The 13,376-nt window shown below is 31.2% G+C and overlaps 1 protein-coding gene and 1 non-coding gene across 2 annotated transcripts in view; one reads left to right on the top strand and one right to left on the bottom strand.

Annotated features, from left to right (window-relative positions):
• NCAM2 (neural cell adhesion molecule 2) overlaps positions 1-13,376 on the top strand; it is a 515,660-nt gene that overhangs the window by 348,730 nt on the left and 153,554 nt on the right. Inside the window, exons 7-8 of the mRNA XM_028115862.2 lie at positions 906-1,066; positions 3,241-3,386. Coding sequence (XP_027971663.1) covers positions 906-1,066; positions 3,241-3,386 — 307 coding nt within the window. The remainder of the gene's footprint in view (positions 1-905; positions 1,067-3,240; positions 3,387-13,376) is intronic.
• On the bottom strand, positions 4,908-5,012 carry LOC114219541 (U6 spliceosomal RNA). The gene has a single exon (XR_003611405.1). It is a non-coding gene; the product is annotated as a U6 spliceosomal RNA (small nuclear RNA).

Here is a 13,376-nt window from a genome sequence, read left to right as displayed (position 1 = left end):
AAAATATCATTATAAGAAAAATATAGAAGGAAAGCTAAAGGAGAAAGAAAAAGAGAAAGAGCAAGAGGAAATGAGGGGAATAAACAAGAATGGAAGGGGACATACAGTATAAGAAGATTTCACACATATTTAGGGGAATTGTAGAAATTATTTAAGTATATTTAAGGCATTTCTTACTGTCAGTTATTATAGAAAAAGTTTGAAAGACATCATTTTTATAAATAAAAAAACTAGAACTGGAGGAGAGTGAAGACTATTTCAACTCAGAAAGAACTTAGAAAATATTGCAAATTATTTATCTCTAAGAGGGAACATATCTAAGAAAAGTGGTTTCTTCTCATTAATGAATTAAATCATCATATTCAGCATTATTTCTCTACCTGCATTTGCACATAATTGTTTCATGTTACCCTCCTATTGGTAGTATTTATTTGGAATATAAATTGGTAACATGTTTAAATTACATTTACTTTGAAACTTCTTTAAAGGATGTTTCCATAGAAATTCTCTTAAATGCGTCCTAGGGACCTAGTAAATAAATATGTGTTGGCTCACCAACATAAAAAGTATACATGGAATTAAAATCAGCAAAACAAAATTTTTTTTTGCTAATAATCACAGTAAAAATTGAACCAAAGTGCTTTTCTTTGCCTAAGATCTGTGTTAAGATTTCAACAACTCAAATGTTATTCTTGTCTCTAAATTCAAGCAATTTTCAAGTATAATTTTAATATCTAATAATTGAGTTATACTGGGCTACTAAAAGTATACTTGTGATTAGAATATAGCTTTGTGTATCTAAAGCCATGTAATGATTGACAACTACTGATCAAAAAATTGAGCACAATCTCCTCCTGAGTTATGAAGTCAGATTTATGAAGATCAACCTCTGTTTTCTTCTTTAGGAATGGCAAGTTCATTGAAGAAAATGAAAAGTACATATTGAAAGGAAGCAATACAGAACTCACTGTCAGGAACATAATAAATAGTGATGGGGGTCCTTATATCTGCAGGGCCACAAATAAAGCAGGAGAAGATGAAAAGCAGGCATTTCTCCAGGTCTTTGGTAAGTATTATAGCATAGTGGTTAAAATTATGATGTCTAGAGGGAGGTCTGAGTCAAATTCTACTCTGTCACTTATATGTCACTAACTTTCTAAAATTAAATCTGTTTTCACATCTGAAATATATTTTAGCGTTGCAGCTACCAGATAGAATTATTTTAAAAATTACATGAAATGATACATGTATATTCTTACAAAATATTGGCTGACTGATAACAGAAGATGGAAGAAAATTCCTTTAAATTACACATACTGGGATTCTGTTATAACTTACAGATAATTTATATTTACATATATATATGGGTTGGTCTTCATAACTCTTTGACACATGTTGAGATTAGTTTTACTTTTAATATACTTCAAAACAACACATCTATAAAGCTATAATTAGGAAATTTTGACCTGTAACTATAAGAAAATACTCCCTTTCCATTCTATTAAAAGGAAATATAATATTAATATCTTCCATATTTACCAAGAGCCATATTGCCTTCTTTGGGGAACTTACAGAAAGTGAAGAACTAGTAAGGTGTTTTTGTTTTTTTTTTAAATTGATTTAGCTTCCATTATGTTTGTAAGAAGAAAAGCAATTTTACTGGTGTATTTGGAATATATCATTGTCTTTAAAAAGCATAACTTGAAATTGTATGCACTGATAGCATTTAATAAACAGTTCTCAAAATGCTTTCACAACAAAGAGGGGAGGTGGGAAGAAAGGAAGATAATTCTGTGAGAATAAGAAGGACCACGATTCATGTAGAGGAAAGAGTAAATAAACTTAAAACTGTTAGAAATTATAGAAACCCTTAACTCATTCTAGCAGTATTCCCCACGTAACGAGATTGTTCTCTTTAGAACCTACACTAAATAAGTATGACTCAATATAAAAATAAATAAATTAAATAAAAATGATAGTTTCTGAGATAATCCCAAAGGGTAGATATTCTCAATTTACATCAGAGAGGTATAATGAAATACTATACAGTCATTTGTTGTTGTTGCCTTTTTTTAATTAGGTTGGTAATGAGTGAAAACAAAGAGATAAAGATTCTAACATTTTTATCTTTTCAAATGGAAAATACTTCATGATATGGTACCTCACTGTTGTAATCACTTTTTTATAGTAACACTAAACAAATTTACATTTTGTTAGAAACAAAATCAAATATATATAGTAGAAATCCAACTAAATCCATTAAAGTCAATGGAGTAAACACTGAGTTGTTAAAAATTATACATGCCATATTTCCAATATTAGGAACCTAGTTTTCTAAGATTAAAAACAACTTATTTATATCCCATGATTAATTGCATTTAAAGATTAAATAAACTGTTACTTTTCTAAAACACCAAGTGCTGGCTTTTATCCCTTTTAAGTTCTATCATGTAAAAATTAATGAAATGCAGATAGTACAGACTTTACAATCATATAGTTCTGTGGTATCATGTAATTTGTGGATGGACATAATTTTTAATATAAAGATAATTTAAATAAGTAGAAATAATGTATTTTCTCATTACTGAAGTCATAATTATAAAGAAAATAATTAGCTACCCTGCCTAAAATATTGTTAAAATAAATTGAAGTAAAAATAAGTTGATTGGGATAATATAAGAAACTAACATATATATATATATATATATATATATATATATATATATATATATTTACTTAATGAATATTTTAAATATTGTACATAATTATACTTACTACATATTCAAGATACAATCATTTTCTTCTTGGGTGAAATTATTTTTAAAGCTTAAGAGATAATCACTAAATAAGCAGATGTCACAATTATAAACACACACACACTCATAAACGGGTACCATGTGGCTTTAAAAGAGGAAATTTTAATTTTGTAGCTTTAAGAGAGGAAAAAATTAGTCTTTTAAATTACAACATTTCAAAAGGAATTATAATTTGTATGTTGGCTTGTAAGCCACTTCAAATTATCCCTATGATAATTGATGAGAATTATTTTCTAAAGCTTTTTCTCCTGTCCTTTGTGAGTCTCTTGGCACTCCTTTAAAGCAAAGCATGCTGCTGTAACTGCTACAAAGTTAATAATTCTATACTCTACTAATGTGGACTTAAATGCCCACTATGGCTTTTAAGTCTGAATGGTAATATTTTCCTCCCATACAGATTGAGTAATGTATATATTCTTTACAGTACAGCCTCACATAATACAGCTCAAAAATGAGACTACGTATGAGGATGGTCAAGTTACACTTATATGTGAAGCAGAAGGGGAGCCTCTTCCAGAAATCACTTGGAAAAGAGCACTAGATGGCATCACATTTTCCGAAGGCGATAAGGTAATAGGAACTCAATATATAGTGATTTTCAATACCATTGTATTCTCAGAGTTTTGCATATTATTTACTCTCACACTGGACTCCAGTTTACCAAGTAATTTGTAGGAATGCAAGAAATGGCTTAAATTTTAAGAAGGTAACTCTATCACAGTCAGCCTAAAAGTAAGTGGAGGAGAAAAAAGTGAAAGTGTGATATTTAAAGATGTTCTTCATTAAGCCACAAAATCTTAGGTTGTTGGTGTTCTTAAGTTTGCTTACATGGACTTTCGGCGTACGTTGAATCTATAAATTTTGTTATTGTAATTTTAGCCCCCCCCTTGCTGTGAAAATGAAAGTCATTCTAGTTCACCAGATTCTGCTGTCACCATTAACTCTTTATGCTTTAGAATTGTCTTTGTGCAGCGGTAGGTTAGGTTTTTGCTTTCATGTAATTTAGAATATAATAAAGAGAAATAAGCACAAGCACACCAAAATACAGCATTTTGGCAATTGTCATTCCTATGTAAATTGGCAACCTGTCACCAGAATGCGTTCAAATTACTAACAAATTAATAGATTTTCATTATTGTTATTTTTCATAATTATTTGTATAAAACTCCAAAGTATGGACAAAAGTGAAACAGAAAGGAAAAGACAGTGAATTAGTGGTATGATGAATTGACATTTCACACATGTAAAAGAGGGTAAGATTAAGCTTACAGATCTCTTTTCTTAATATTAAAGAAAACCCCTTTAAATCTTTCATTAATTTAAATCAAGTTCTACAAAACAGTGATTTCTGCAATATAAGTACCTTTGACTTATCAACACTGATAGCAGAAAAATTTGAAACCAATTTATCTGAAAGGCATTTTCTATCCCTCCAACTCATCACGTAGTTTTGAACAACATGCTAACTCCATAAATTGACAAAACAGTCATCTCCCTGCCTATTTACTATTTATTCTTTGCAAGAATTGTATTCACATATATGATATGTATATATGTATGTATCATATATATATAAGATGTACATTATATATATATATATCACTTCTTTGCTTCATTTCCTCCTCATGATGACATTTTTAAGAGAGTATCTTTTTTGGTAATAGTTATACTATTTTGATATACTTATTTTATATGTACAAATTGAAATCAAATTCATAAAATATCTTCTGGCAACCAAGAGAAACCATACAAACTTTGCTTTAACATTTTCTTAACAGAAAATCACAAATATTTTTAAGGCACAGTTGTCAAATCTGAAAGTAGTTATATTTTCATAAAATTATTTTAAATTATAAAAAAATTAGATAAAACTGTAGGTAATTGTTTTTCTGTCAATTTAGTACATTTCTTTAGACAAGATCTGTCAATAATAATGATTTTCATGTCTATAAGCCCTTATTAATTATACCTTCATTTTCCTAACTCATGCTTTCATTATATTCTTGTCCACTGTAAAACTCCTAAAAGTTCTCATCTTTTTTTTTCATTAGTAGCTGTTTATTGATCAAATGGTTTGATGTAAAGTTATTTAAATATATGGAATGCTTCACGAATTTGCATGTCATCCTTACACAGGGGCCATGCTAATCTCCTCAGTATCATTCCAATTTTAGTCTCTGTGCCGCTGAAGTGAGCCAGCCAGCACTTAAAAGTTCTCATCTTAAAGATAGTGTTTATTCTTCATTTAATAGATGTTTCCTCATGTGTGTACCAACAATGATAGATACATTATATTCAGTTATTTTATCATGAAAATTTATCAAAATACCAGAAGGCTGTGATATTTTTTTCTACGCTGTAAACCCCAGACCACTCAAAGCCATATGCAGAAATTTCTTCTCTAGTTTTGAAGAATAATTAACTAGCTTTGAATAGAACTTTCTCTGTTAAAATACTCATCTTATATTTTTTATTTGATTTATTTGCTACAAAACAATCATAGAAACTCATATATGCTTTTGTTTTTCCAAATGTAACTTTTATCCAGTGGATAAAGAAATTAAGGTTATTCACTTTCTATCATGACATTTCTCCAAAATCATCTTAAGATTCATATCTTATTTTCTGCATGGTAAGCCTCCTTTCTCCTAACATTACTAGTTTTTTCAACAGTCGAAATTCAAAAACTGAATGATTGACCTGAGCTTTGAAGAAGACATATCTAGTTTAACTCTCAGCTCTGCCATTTGACAATATTATCTGAAGTCTTATTAATATGAGCTTCTTTGTCTTTAAAATATGAATAATAATATTTTCTTCCCTTAAAAGTATAAGAAATCTGAGGAGTATACCAAACTCTTTACATTTTGTAAATATTCAATAAACTTTTTTTTTATTATATCACTCTGTCATATTACACAATTTTCAAAGCATAGTTTATCTTGTTTCTGTTATTCTGAATAAATTCTAGTTGTTATTGGCTCCATAAAGTCTGGTACCTAAGGTTTGATTAATCACTAATACAGAGTATTTTCAGATCATATCTCTCTTGTCATGGAAAGTATGAGATTGTATTTTCCACAAGAATCACTTGGAGATCCTGTTAAAATGCACTTTCCAGAATCCCACTCCCCGAGGTTGACTTAGTATGTTTAACACAGGACCTAGAAGGACATATTTAATAAACTCATAAGGTTGGTATATGGATTGACCTCAGGCCATACTCTGGAAAACAATTCCCTAAGTCACATGAAATTTAATAGCTAATCCTGTCAACAGAAAAATGCTCTTAACAGATTACTTGACACCTGATAGGGACTTGGGAAATATGGAACAAAACAAATCAAAACTTCCCATCATGCATACACTATCAAAGTTTTGATGAAACTGCTCATTGTGTAGGTCATAACATTGAAACAACATCAATGCAATGTGGCTCATACTAATAACTTCATCAAAAAATATGACCGTGCACTTAGCAAATATGTTCATCAGTGTAGATTTTCAAAGGATGGGATCTCAATTAATAGTATCCCCTTTTCTTGCCTAAATTTTCAATCACCAGATAAGACAAAAGAAATAAATGGTGATAAAATGTCATGTGGCTTAAATCTGCAGGTCAGTTAATGTTCTTATACCATACTAGAGAATTAGATAGACCTACCCAGCACAGTCCTGAGTAGAATTAGACCTTGTAGCCCCCCAATATGGGAAACTAGATATCAGTGCTAAGGTTACCATCATGGCTGAGAGCAAGGGACAACCTGTGGTCTCTACAGGAAAGTCCTTTCTGAAAATAAAAAAGAGCAGGGGCGCCTGGGTGGCTCAGTCCTTAAGTGTCTGCCTTCAGCTCAGGTCATCATCCTGGGGTCCTGGGATCGAGCCCTGCATCGGGCTCCCTGATCGGCGGGAGGCCTGCTTCTCCCTCTCCCACTCCCCCTGCTTGTGTCCCCTCTCTTGCTGGTCTCTCTCTGTCAAATAAATAAATAAAATCTTAAAAAAAAAAAAGAAAGAAAAGAAAAAAGAGCAGCTAGGAAACGCATATTCAGTATGATGCCCCCATAGTTACCAATCAAACATCTGCCATGGTTCTCATGGGGAAGAGTAATTAAGGAGTTGGAAAGTCCAGAATTGGTATGTTCACAGAGCTCCCTTCCCATGGAATAAATGTTAGGAGTCCATGAGAAGTGTTCACTGTCCAAAAAACTTTATATTAATAACATCTTAATAAACATTGAATATACATTGTCACAATTTAACTTCTGGTATTCTTACTGCATGGTAAATGACCCCAAAACATAGTGGAACAAAACAACCATTTTCTTTTGCTCATGATTTTGTGGATCAGGAATTTGGGGAGGCTCAGTGAAGTGGACATCATGAGGCACCTCAAATTGCTCACATGTGTATGTTTTATAGAACAACTGAACTATGGGGGCGCCTGGGTGGCTCAGTCGTTAAGCGTCTGCCTTCGGCTCAGGTCATGATCCCAGGGTCCTGGGATCGAACCCCACATCGGGCTCCTTGCTCGGCGGGAAGCCTGCTTCTCCCTCTGCCACTCTCCCTGCTTGTGTTCCCTCTCTCACTGTGTGTCTCTCTGTCAAATAAATAAATAAAATCTTAAAAAAAAAAAAAGAACAACTGAACTATGTATATTAGTATACCATAAAATATCCTTGCATAATATGGCATCCTACAGAAATGACAACAAAAATTATAGTGCTTAGAGTTCTTTTAAACACATGACTCTTTCATCTAACCCACTTGAATGCAGCTTATCCACATTTAAAATAGTATATGTAATTTTTACAACTTCAGAAAATTTCAAAAATATGTGTAATATATAAGAAAAAAATACTTGCTTTAAAAATATTTTCTTAATATTATTATTTTGGAATAACATTTTGTTCATCATTTTATTAAAGAAATTTCACAGTTTTCACTATCTTTTAATTACCTATTTATTGAAAATTTCTAGGCACTTCAGTGCAACTTAAGTATTGTTTATGTTTCTCTATAAAAATATTGATTTATCAGGGTTATCCAGAAATTCATTACACTGACAGCTTAAAATTAGCACATGATTTTGGAGTCATCTTAAGATACATTTGTTTATAAAAATCAGAAATGCCTAGCCTCTTCATTTAATAGATACTATACACATAAACTGAATAATATTTAAACGTATATAATAAAGTATAGGACAAAACCAAAGCTATTGTTGCAGAATATAAAACAGCCATGAATTAAAACTTATACATTGCTTTGTAACTTATAAACTAAGCAATCTAATTTTTTATATTAAAATCTCTATTTTTAACATCAAAAACTAATGATGTAATGTATGATGATTAACATAACATAATAATAAAAAAATCTCTATTTTTAAAATAAAACCGTGCTTCTTTCACAGTTGATCTACCGATTATATAAGATGATGCTTCTACGATGTTTGACAGAGTCCCTGGCATTAATACCTGTCATCTATTTTGAACCAGTTTCTTTAGATCATTCCTTCTTATCATTCTTATTAATCAATAAATGTTATTAGTATATGTAAGATTATAAGTATTGATGAATTAGTATGAGAAGTCATGCAAAATATCACACAAATCAAAGTTTAATCCTAATTTTGTCATTTTGGTACATCATTCAGGATATGACTTCTTATATCTGACCAGTTTTTGCATGTCTAAATCAGGATAATAAGGTGTCCCCATAAAAAGTTTTGGAAGATGAAATGAAAGTCCACATAACAATATCCCAGACACAAATCAAACATCTTAAAAGTGTTAGTTTCTCTTGTCCTTGGAGGTATCCAGTCTTCAGATATTTTATACATGAGAAAATGATCATATTAATTCTCTGTTAATGACTGCTGTCACAAAGGGAACCAGATAAAAAAAATTGCGTGAGCATGGTCATATGTTCTGTATGAATTAACACAACAGTAGTGTTCTAGCTGTTACAGATTGTGCTTCTATGACATAACTATATGTAGAATTTACTATAAAATCATCTCTAGTGATATCAATTCCAAATCTTGTAACTGTATATCACATCCCTCATGGAAGTTGACAATGTGCAGAATCTGCATTTGCATATTCATCTCACTCACTGTATGTTTGATGTCATTCTCCATCCCTGCAGGGAAGCATAGATGAGGGCTCAAACTTCCTATCTGGGGTGAGGATAGATTCTCATGCTAAAGAAAAGCTGGTCCTTCTTCTTATGAAACACAAAATATCACAGATTTCTTTCTGCTCTCTCGGGTCTGTCTTCTCCCCCACCCCCAAATTTTCTTCTTTAGGAAGCGATTCATTTTTTGCCTTCTTTTGGGCTCATGTAGACATCCCACATTACATAGCAATAAATATTGATTCTAAATAGACTCTTTCACATTGTAAGAAAGGCTAAACAGGTCATTAAAATGGGAAGAAAAAAAAAGATGCCACACTCCACAAAGCAAGATTACTTAACAGTGCCTTGTGCATAAATTTTCAAAATATGATTTCATAGTCATCTGATAAACCTGGTGTCTTTTAAACATTTTTTAAAGACATATTGTTACTTGTTATTTAAGAGTAAACAGAAGTAAAAAGATCTACAGGGACTGATTTTTACTTCTAGAATTCTTACAAAATGGTAAACATAACAGCATGCAAACCCGCCTATATGAAGAGAATGTTTTATATAATAATTATAAAGTGCTTATAATATTGTCTGGGAGATGACATCTCACATGTGCCACTTATCTACTCTTAAGATACAGAATCTATAATTATTTTATTCCTGGTATACTTGTCCTGCATAGTAAATTATAGGCCTTCCTCTACTAGAAATTAATCCCACCCTACACTGAATAAGAAGTATTTGAAATGTATAGCAATAAGTTATAACTCTCTTAAAGCAGAATTTCTCAAATTTCAGTCATTTGACAGCTCCATCTTTCTCTTTTTCTTTTTTTAATTTAAATTCAATTAGCCAAGATATAGTACATCATTAGTTTCAGATGTAATGTTCACTGATTCATCAGTTTCATATAACACCCAGTGCTCATCACATCACATGCCCTCCTTAATGCCCATCACCCAGTTACCCCCTCCCCTCTAGCAACCCTCAGTTTGTTTCCCTGAATCAAGAGTCTCTCATGGTTTGTTTCCGTCTCTTATTTCTTCCCATTCTGTTTTCCAGTTTTCCCTCCCTTCCCCTATGATCCTCTGTGCTGTTTTTTTTATATTTCACATATGAGTGAAACCATATGATAATTGTCTTTCTTTGATTGACTTCATCTCTTGTATTCATGTGCTGCCTGTTATACACTTAATTTTTTTCTTTAAATTGAATTAGTTTTTCATTTATTCTAATCCTGCCCAAAAATATCAGTGGAATCAAAAGTATGAATATACACTAGTTATACTTTTAAATATCATTAAATAAATACAAAACTCTAAAATAAAAATTGTTTTTCAAAGTCATACTAAACCTAGCATGTATACCTTCACTGGTACACAGACTATACTTTTAAAATAACTGCTTTTCAAACATACTTTGAATTATCATGATACAAAGTTTAGTAATGAAATTTTGGGGACTGGAACACATTCAAACATTCTGCTTAGGACAGAAACCCATTTTCTGTCCTCCTATTGATGGGAGCAAGCGCTTCCCTCCAGTAAATAAATATACTTCATTATTAATCAAAGGCTAAAGAAATTACAAATCATAGTAACAGGAACTCATTTAGTTTCAGTCCTTAATACCAACTGGTCCTTTCAAAATGATGCCAATAAACTCAATACATAAAGTGGAGTGGTTAACCTCAAAAACAGTTTCTTCTTATTTTTGCTGAAGTGAAATATCAAATTTTAGTCATGGTCCGAGTTTAGATCAATTCAAAACTTTGTGATTAAAATAATAGGATTTTCTGTTCTTTTACATTTGTTTTGAAAAATGTGTCTGTGTCCAAGAGAGCAACCTGATTCTACATTAACTTTCATATTTTAAGTTCATACTTTTTGTTATTCACATAGATGTATTTAAACTGAAATTTAAGATTAAAAAAATTACTAGCATGAATAGTTTAACATTTAGTTTTGCACTTATGTACAAAAGTCATAGTTGTTGAAATGTTCCTTTCTATTTTAATAGTATAGAAATGGTGAACAATTTTCTCCACGTATTTAGGCACTGTGACCTGGACGATACCTTAAAGGCTCTTGCAGACTAAAATACCAGGTCAAAGGGATTTCTGGCAATAATAAAGATAGGCAGTTCTTTCATACAACTACCTGAACAAAATATGATGTTTTAAATTTTGTAACAATTTAAATATCTCAGCATATATTTATTATTACATGACTGCATTCATTATTAGGTTATTGTTTTATGCTTTAGGATATTATTCCTTATTGTCCATCTACAGCTTTGGACCTAAGGAAACTTCCTGTTTTAAAAAATGATTTATTTAAATCCCTTTTAATGAAAGGCAGAAGGTAATGGAGGGAATGTTTCACATCACATGAAAAACTACACTGAAAATTCTTAGATTTTTTATATTTAAAATGTGAAGATTACATTAACCTTTTCTTGTGTTTCTCTTTTTTTTAACTCTAAAGCAAATATGACTTCCTGAAAAGATAAATTTCATAAAATGTAAGCAGTGAAATAATCTTTAAAGTGATAGGATTTTATATGACTAATGTTTTCTTTATCACTTACCCAAATTCATTTAACAACTATCAGCAAATACTACTGAGAGCTGTTATGTTTGCATGAACTATGCTAGGCACGAAGAATGCAGCAGTAAAAAAAAAGTTTTCTGTTTTATGGTGCATACAACTTAGGAGAGGAGTTGGAATGAAAGCATATTTAAAATCAGTAGTCTTTTCCTTATGAATATGCAATCTTGAATTATGCAATTTTCACATCCAAAATACCAATTTTGAGTATGTAAGTGAACTTTTACAAGACTACAGATATAGCTTTGGCATATTTTTCTGTGCTATTACAGACCCAGTTCAACTTGTCCTTCTGACTGGTGTGTATTCATGCAGGTTGGAAAGTAGGTCTGCTCTCATCAGAATATCTCCACTCAGTTTGCTCCAGGCTGATAAAAATTGCTTAGACTCTGATTTAAAAAACAAAAACAAAAGTAATGGTAAAATTAGCAGCACCTTTGTATTATAATGAAAAATATAATATTTTCAACTTCCTTTTCCTCTTTAAATAGTAGTCAACAAAATGAGATCAGCAAATCCATAATTATTGATTTAAAAAGAAGAGATTGTAGAGTTTCAAATATCTGCACTTTATTATAAATGCTCTAATGAAATGAAAAACTAAAATATGATGGCATATTTATAGCAGCAGCATCTTTAAGTATGGAGGACAGTATGTAAGTATCTTTTATATATCTTTTAAGTAGCTGTACTTCTGGGCAAATTTTTTACAGCTGCATTTTTATCGCTTTTATGATGAATTTTATTTACACCTTTTTACCAAATCTAGAAGATGCATTTTGGTATGCAATTATGGGCAATTTTTAGTACCTAATTCTAAGACCAATAAAACAAAACAAAAACACAGGAACATAGGTCAAGGTGAGAAGTCTAATGTAAAAAAACAAATAGGCAAATAAAATCAATAAAATGTTTTAGTAAATAATTGAAAGAGCAGTGAAGATATGTTTGTTCAAGTATTTTAAAGACATCCATACATATAGTTGAACTAGCCATTTGCTTAAGGTGGGTAATCCTATGTGAAATGAGGGGAAGTTATTAAAAGGCATAAACTTTCCATGAATCAGGGATTACAGATAATGAAATTATTAAGTTTCAAATGAGAGAATGCCCAGTCTCTTGAATTTCTCTAGCGTAATTTGCAAAATCATTAGTGTCTGAAGGGAATCCCTTCATTTGATGTGATGTTGCTTTAGAGGATCTCAAAGAGCTACCCATAGAGTAAGCTACATAAAAAGAATCATTTGCATAACCCATGGGTTCCTAACCATGTTAACTTTGGTATTCTCAGTTCATACAAAATACAGTCTAATGAATTAGTGTTATGTAGTAGTTATAACATTTTCTTTACTGCAATTCCTAGATTTGCCATTTACCTGGTCTCTCATATCAGGTAAATTGCCGTATTTTTCAAAGGTACAGTTCCATTGTTTATATGGTAAGTCCCCATCAACCTCTACCATTTCCTTATTCTATAAATCTTTTATCAATTTAGTAGATAACCACACATCTTAATATACAGTTTTTATTCCAATGCTAAGCCCTTTTTTAAATTATTTACTACTTTTCAGTTTATGATTTTCTAATGGCTTAGTATTGTGAGGCAGTGTATTTGCAATCTCCTTCTTCTATAAAGCTTTTCCATACAACTCAATTATAAGGAAAGTTAAGACTACTTTGGTAATATCTTTACATTGGGAAGAAAAAGTCAGTTTCTGATTGTAGAGAAGAATGCCAAAGAACACATATTCTTGGCACCTGTAGATTTTAATGCCTGTATTTTTTTCCCCTTTGTAGAGATAATGGGCTTTTCTGAAGG

The sequence above is a fragment of the Eumetopias jubatus genome, unplaced genomic scaffold, assembly GCF_037043125.1.
Source record: "Eumetopias jubatus isolate StellerSeaLion01/CBP00866 unplaced genomic scaffold, mEumJub1_p1.0 scaffold_1, whole genome shotgun sequence".
In the NCBI taxonomy this organism is placed as follows: domain Eukaryota; kingdom Metazoa; phylum Chordata; class Mammalia; order Carnivora; family Otariidae; genus Eumetopias; species Eumetopias jubatus.
Note: the sequence above shows the minus strand (reverse complement) of the source record. Positions and strands in the feature narration are given on the sequence as shown.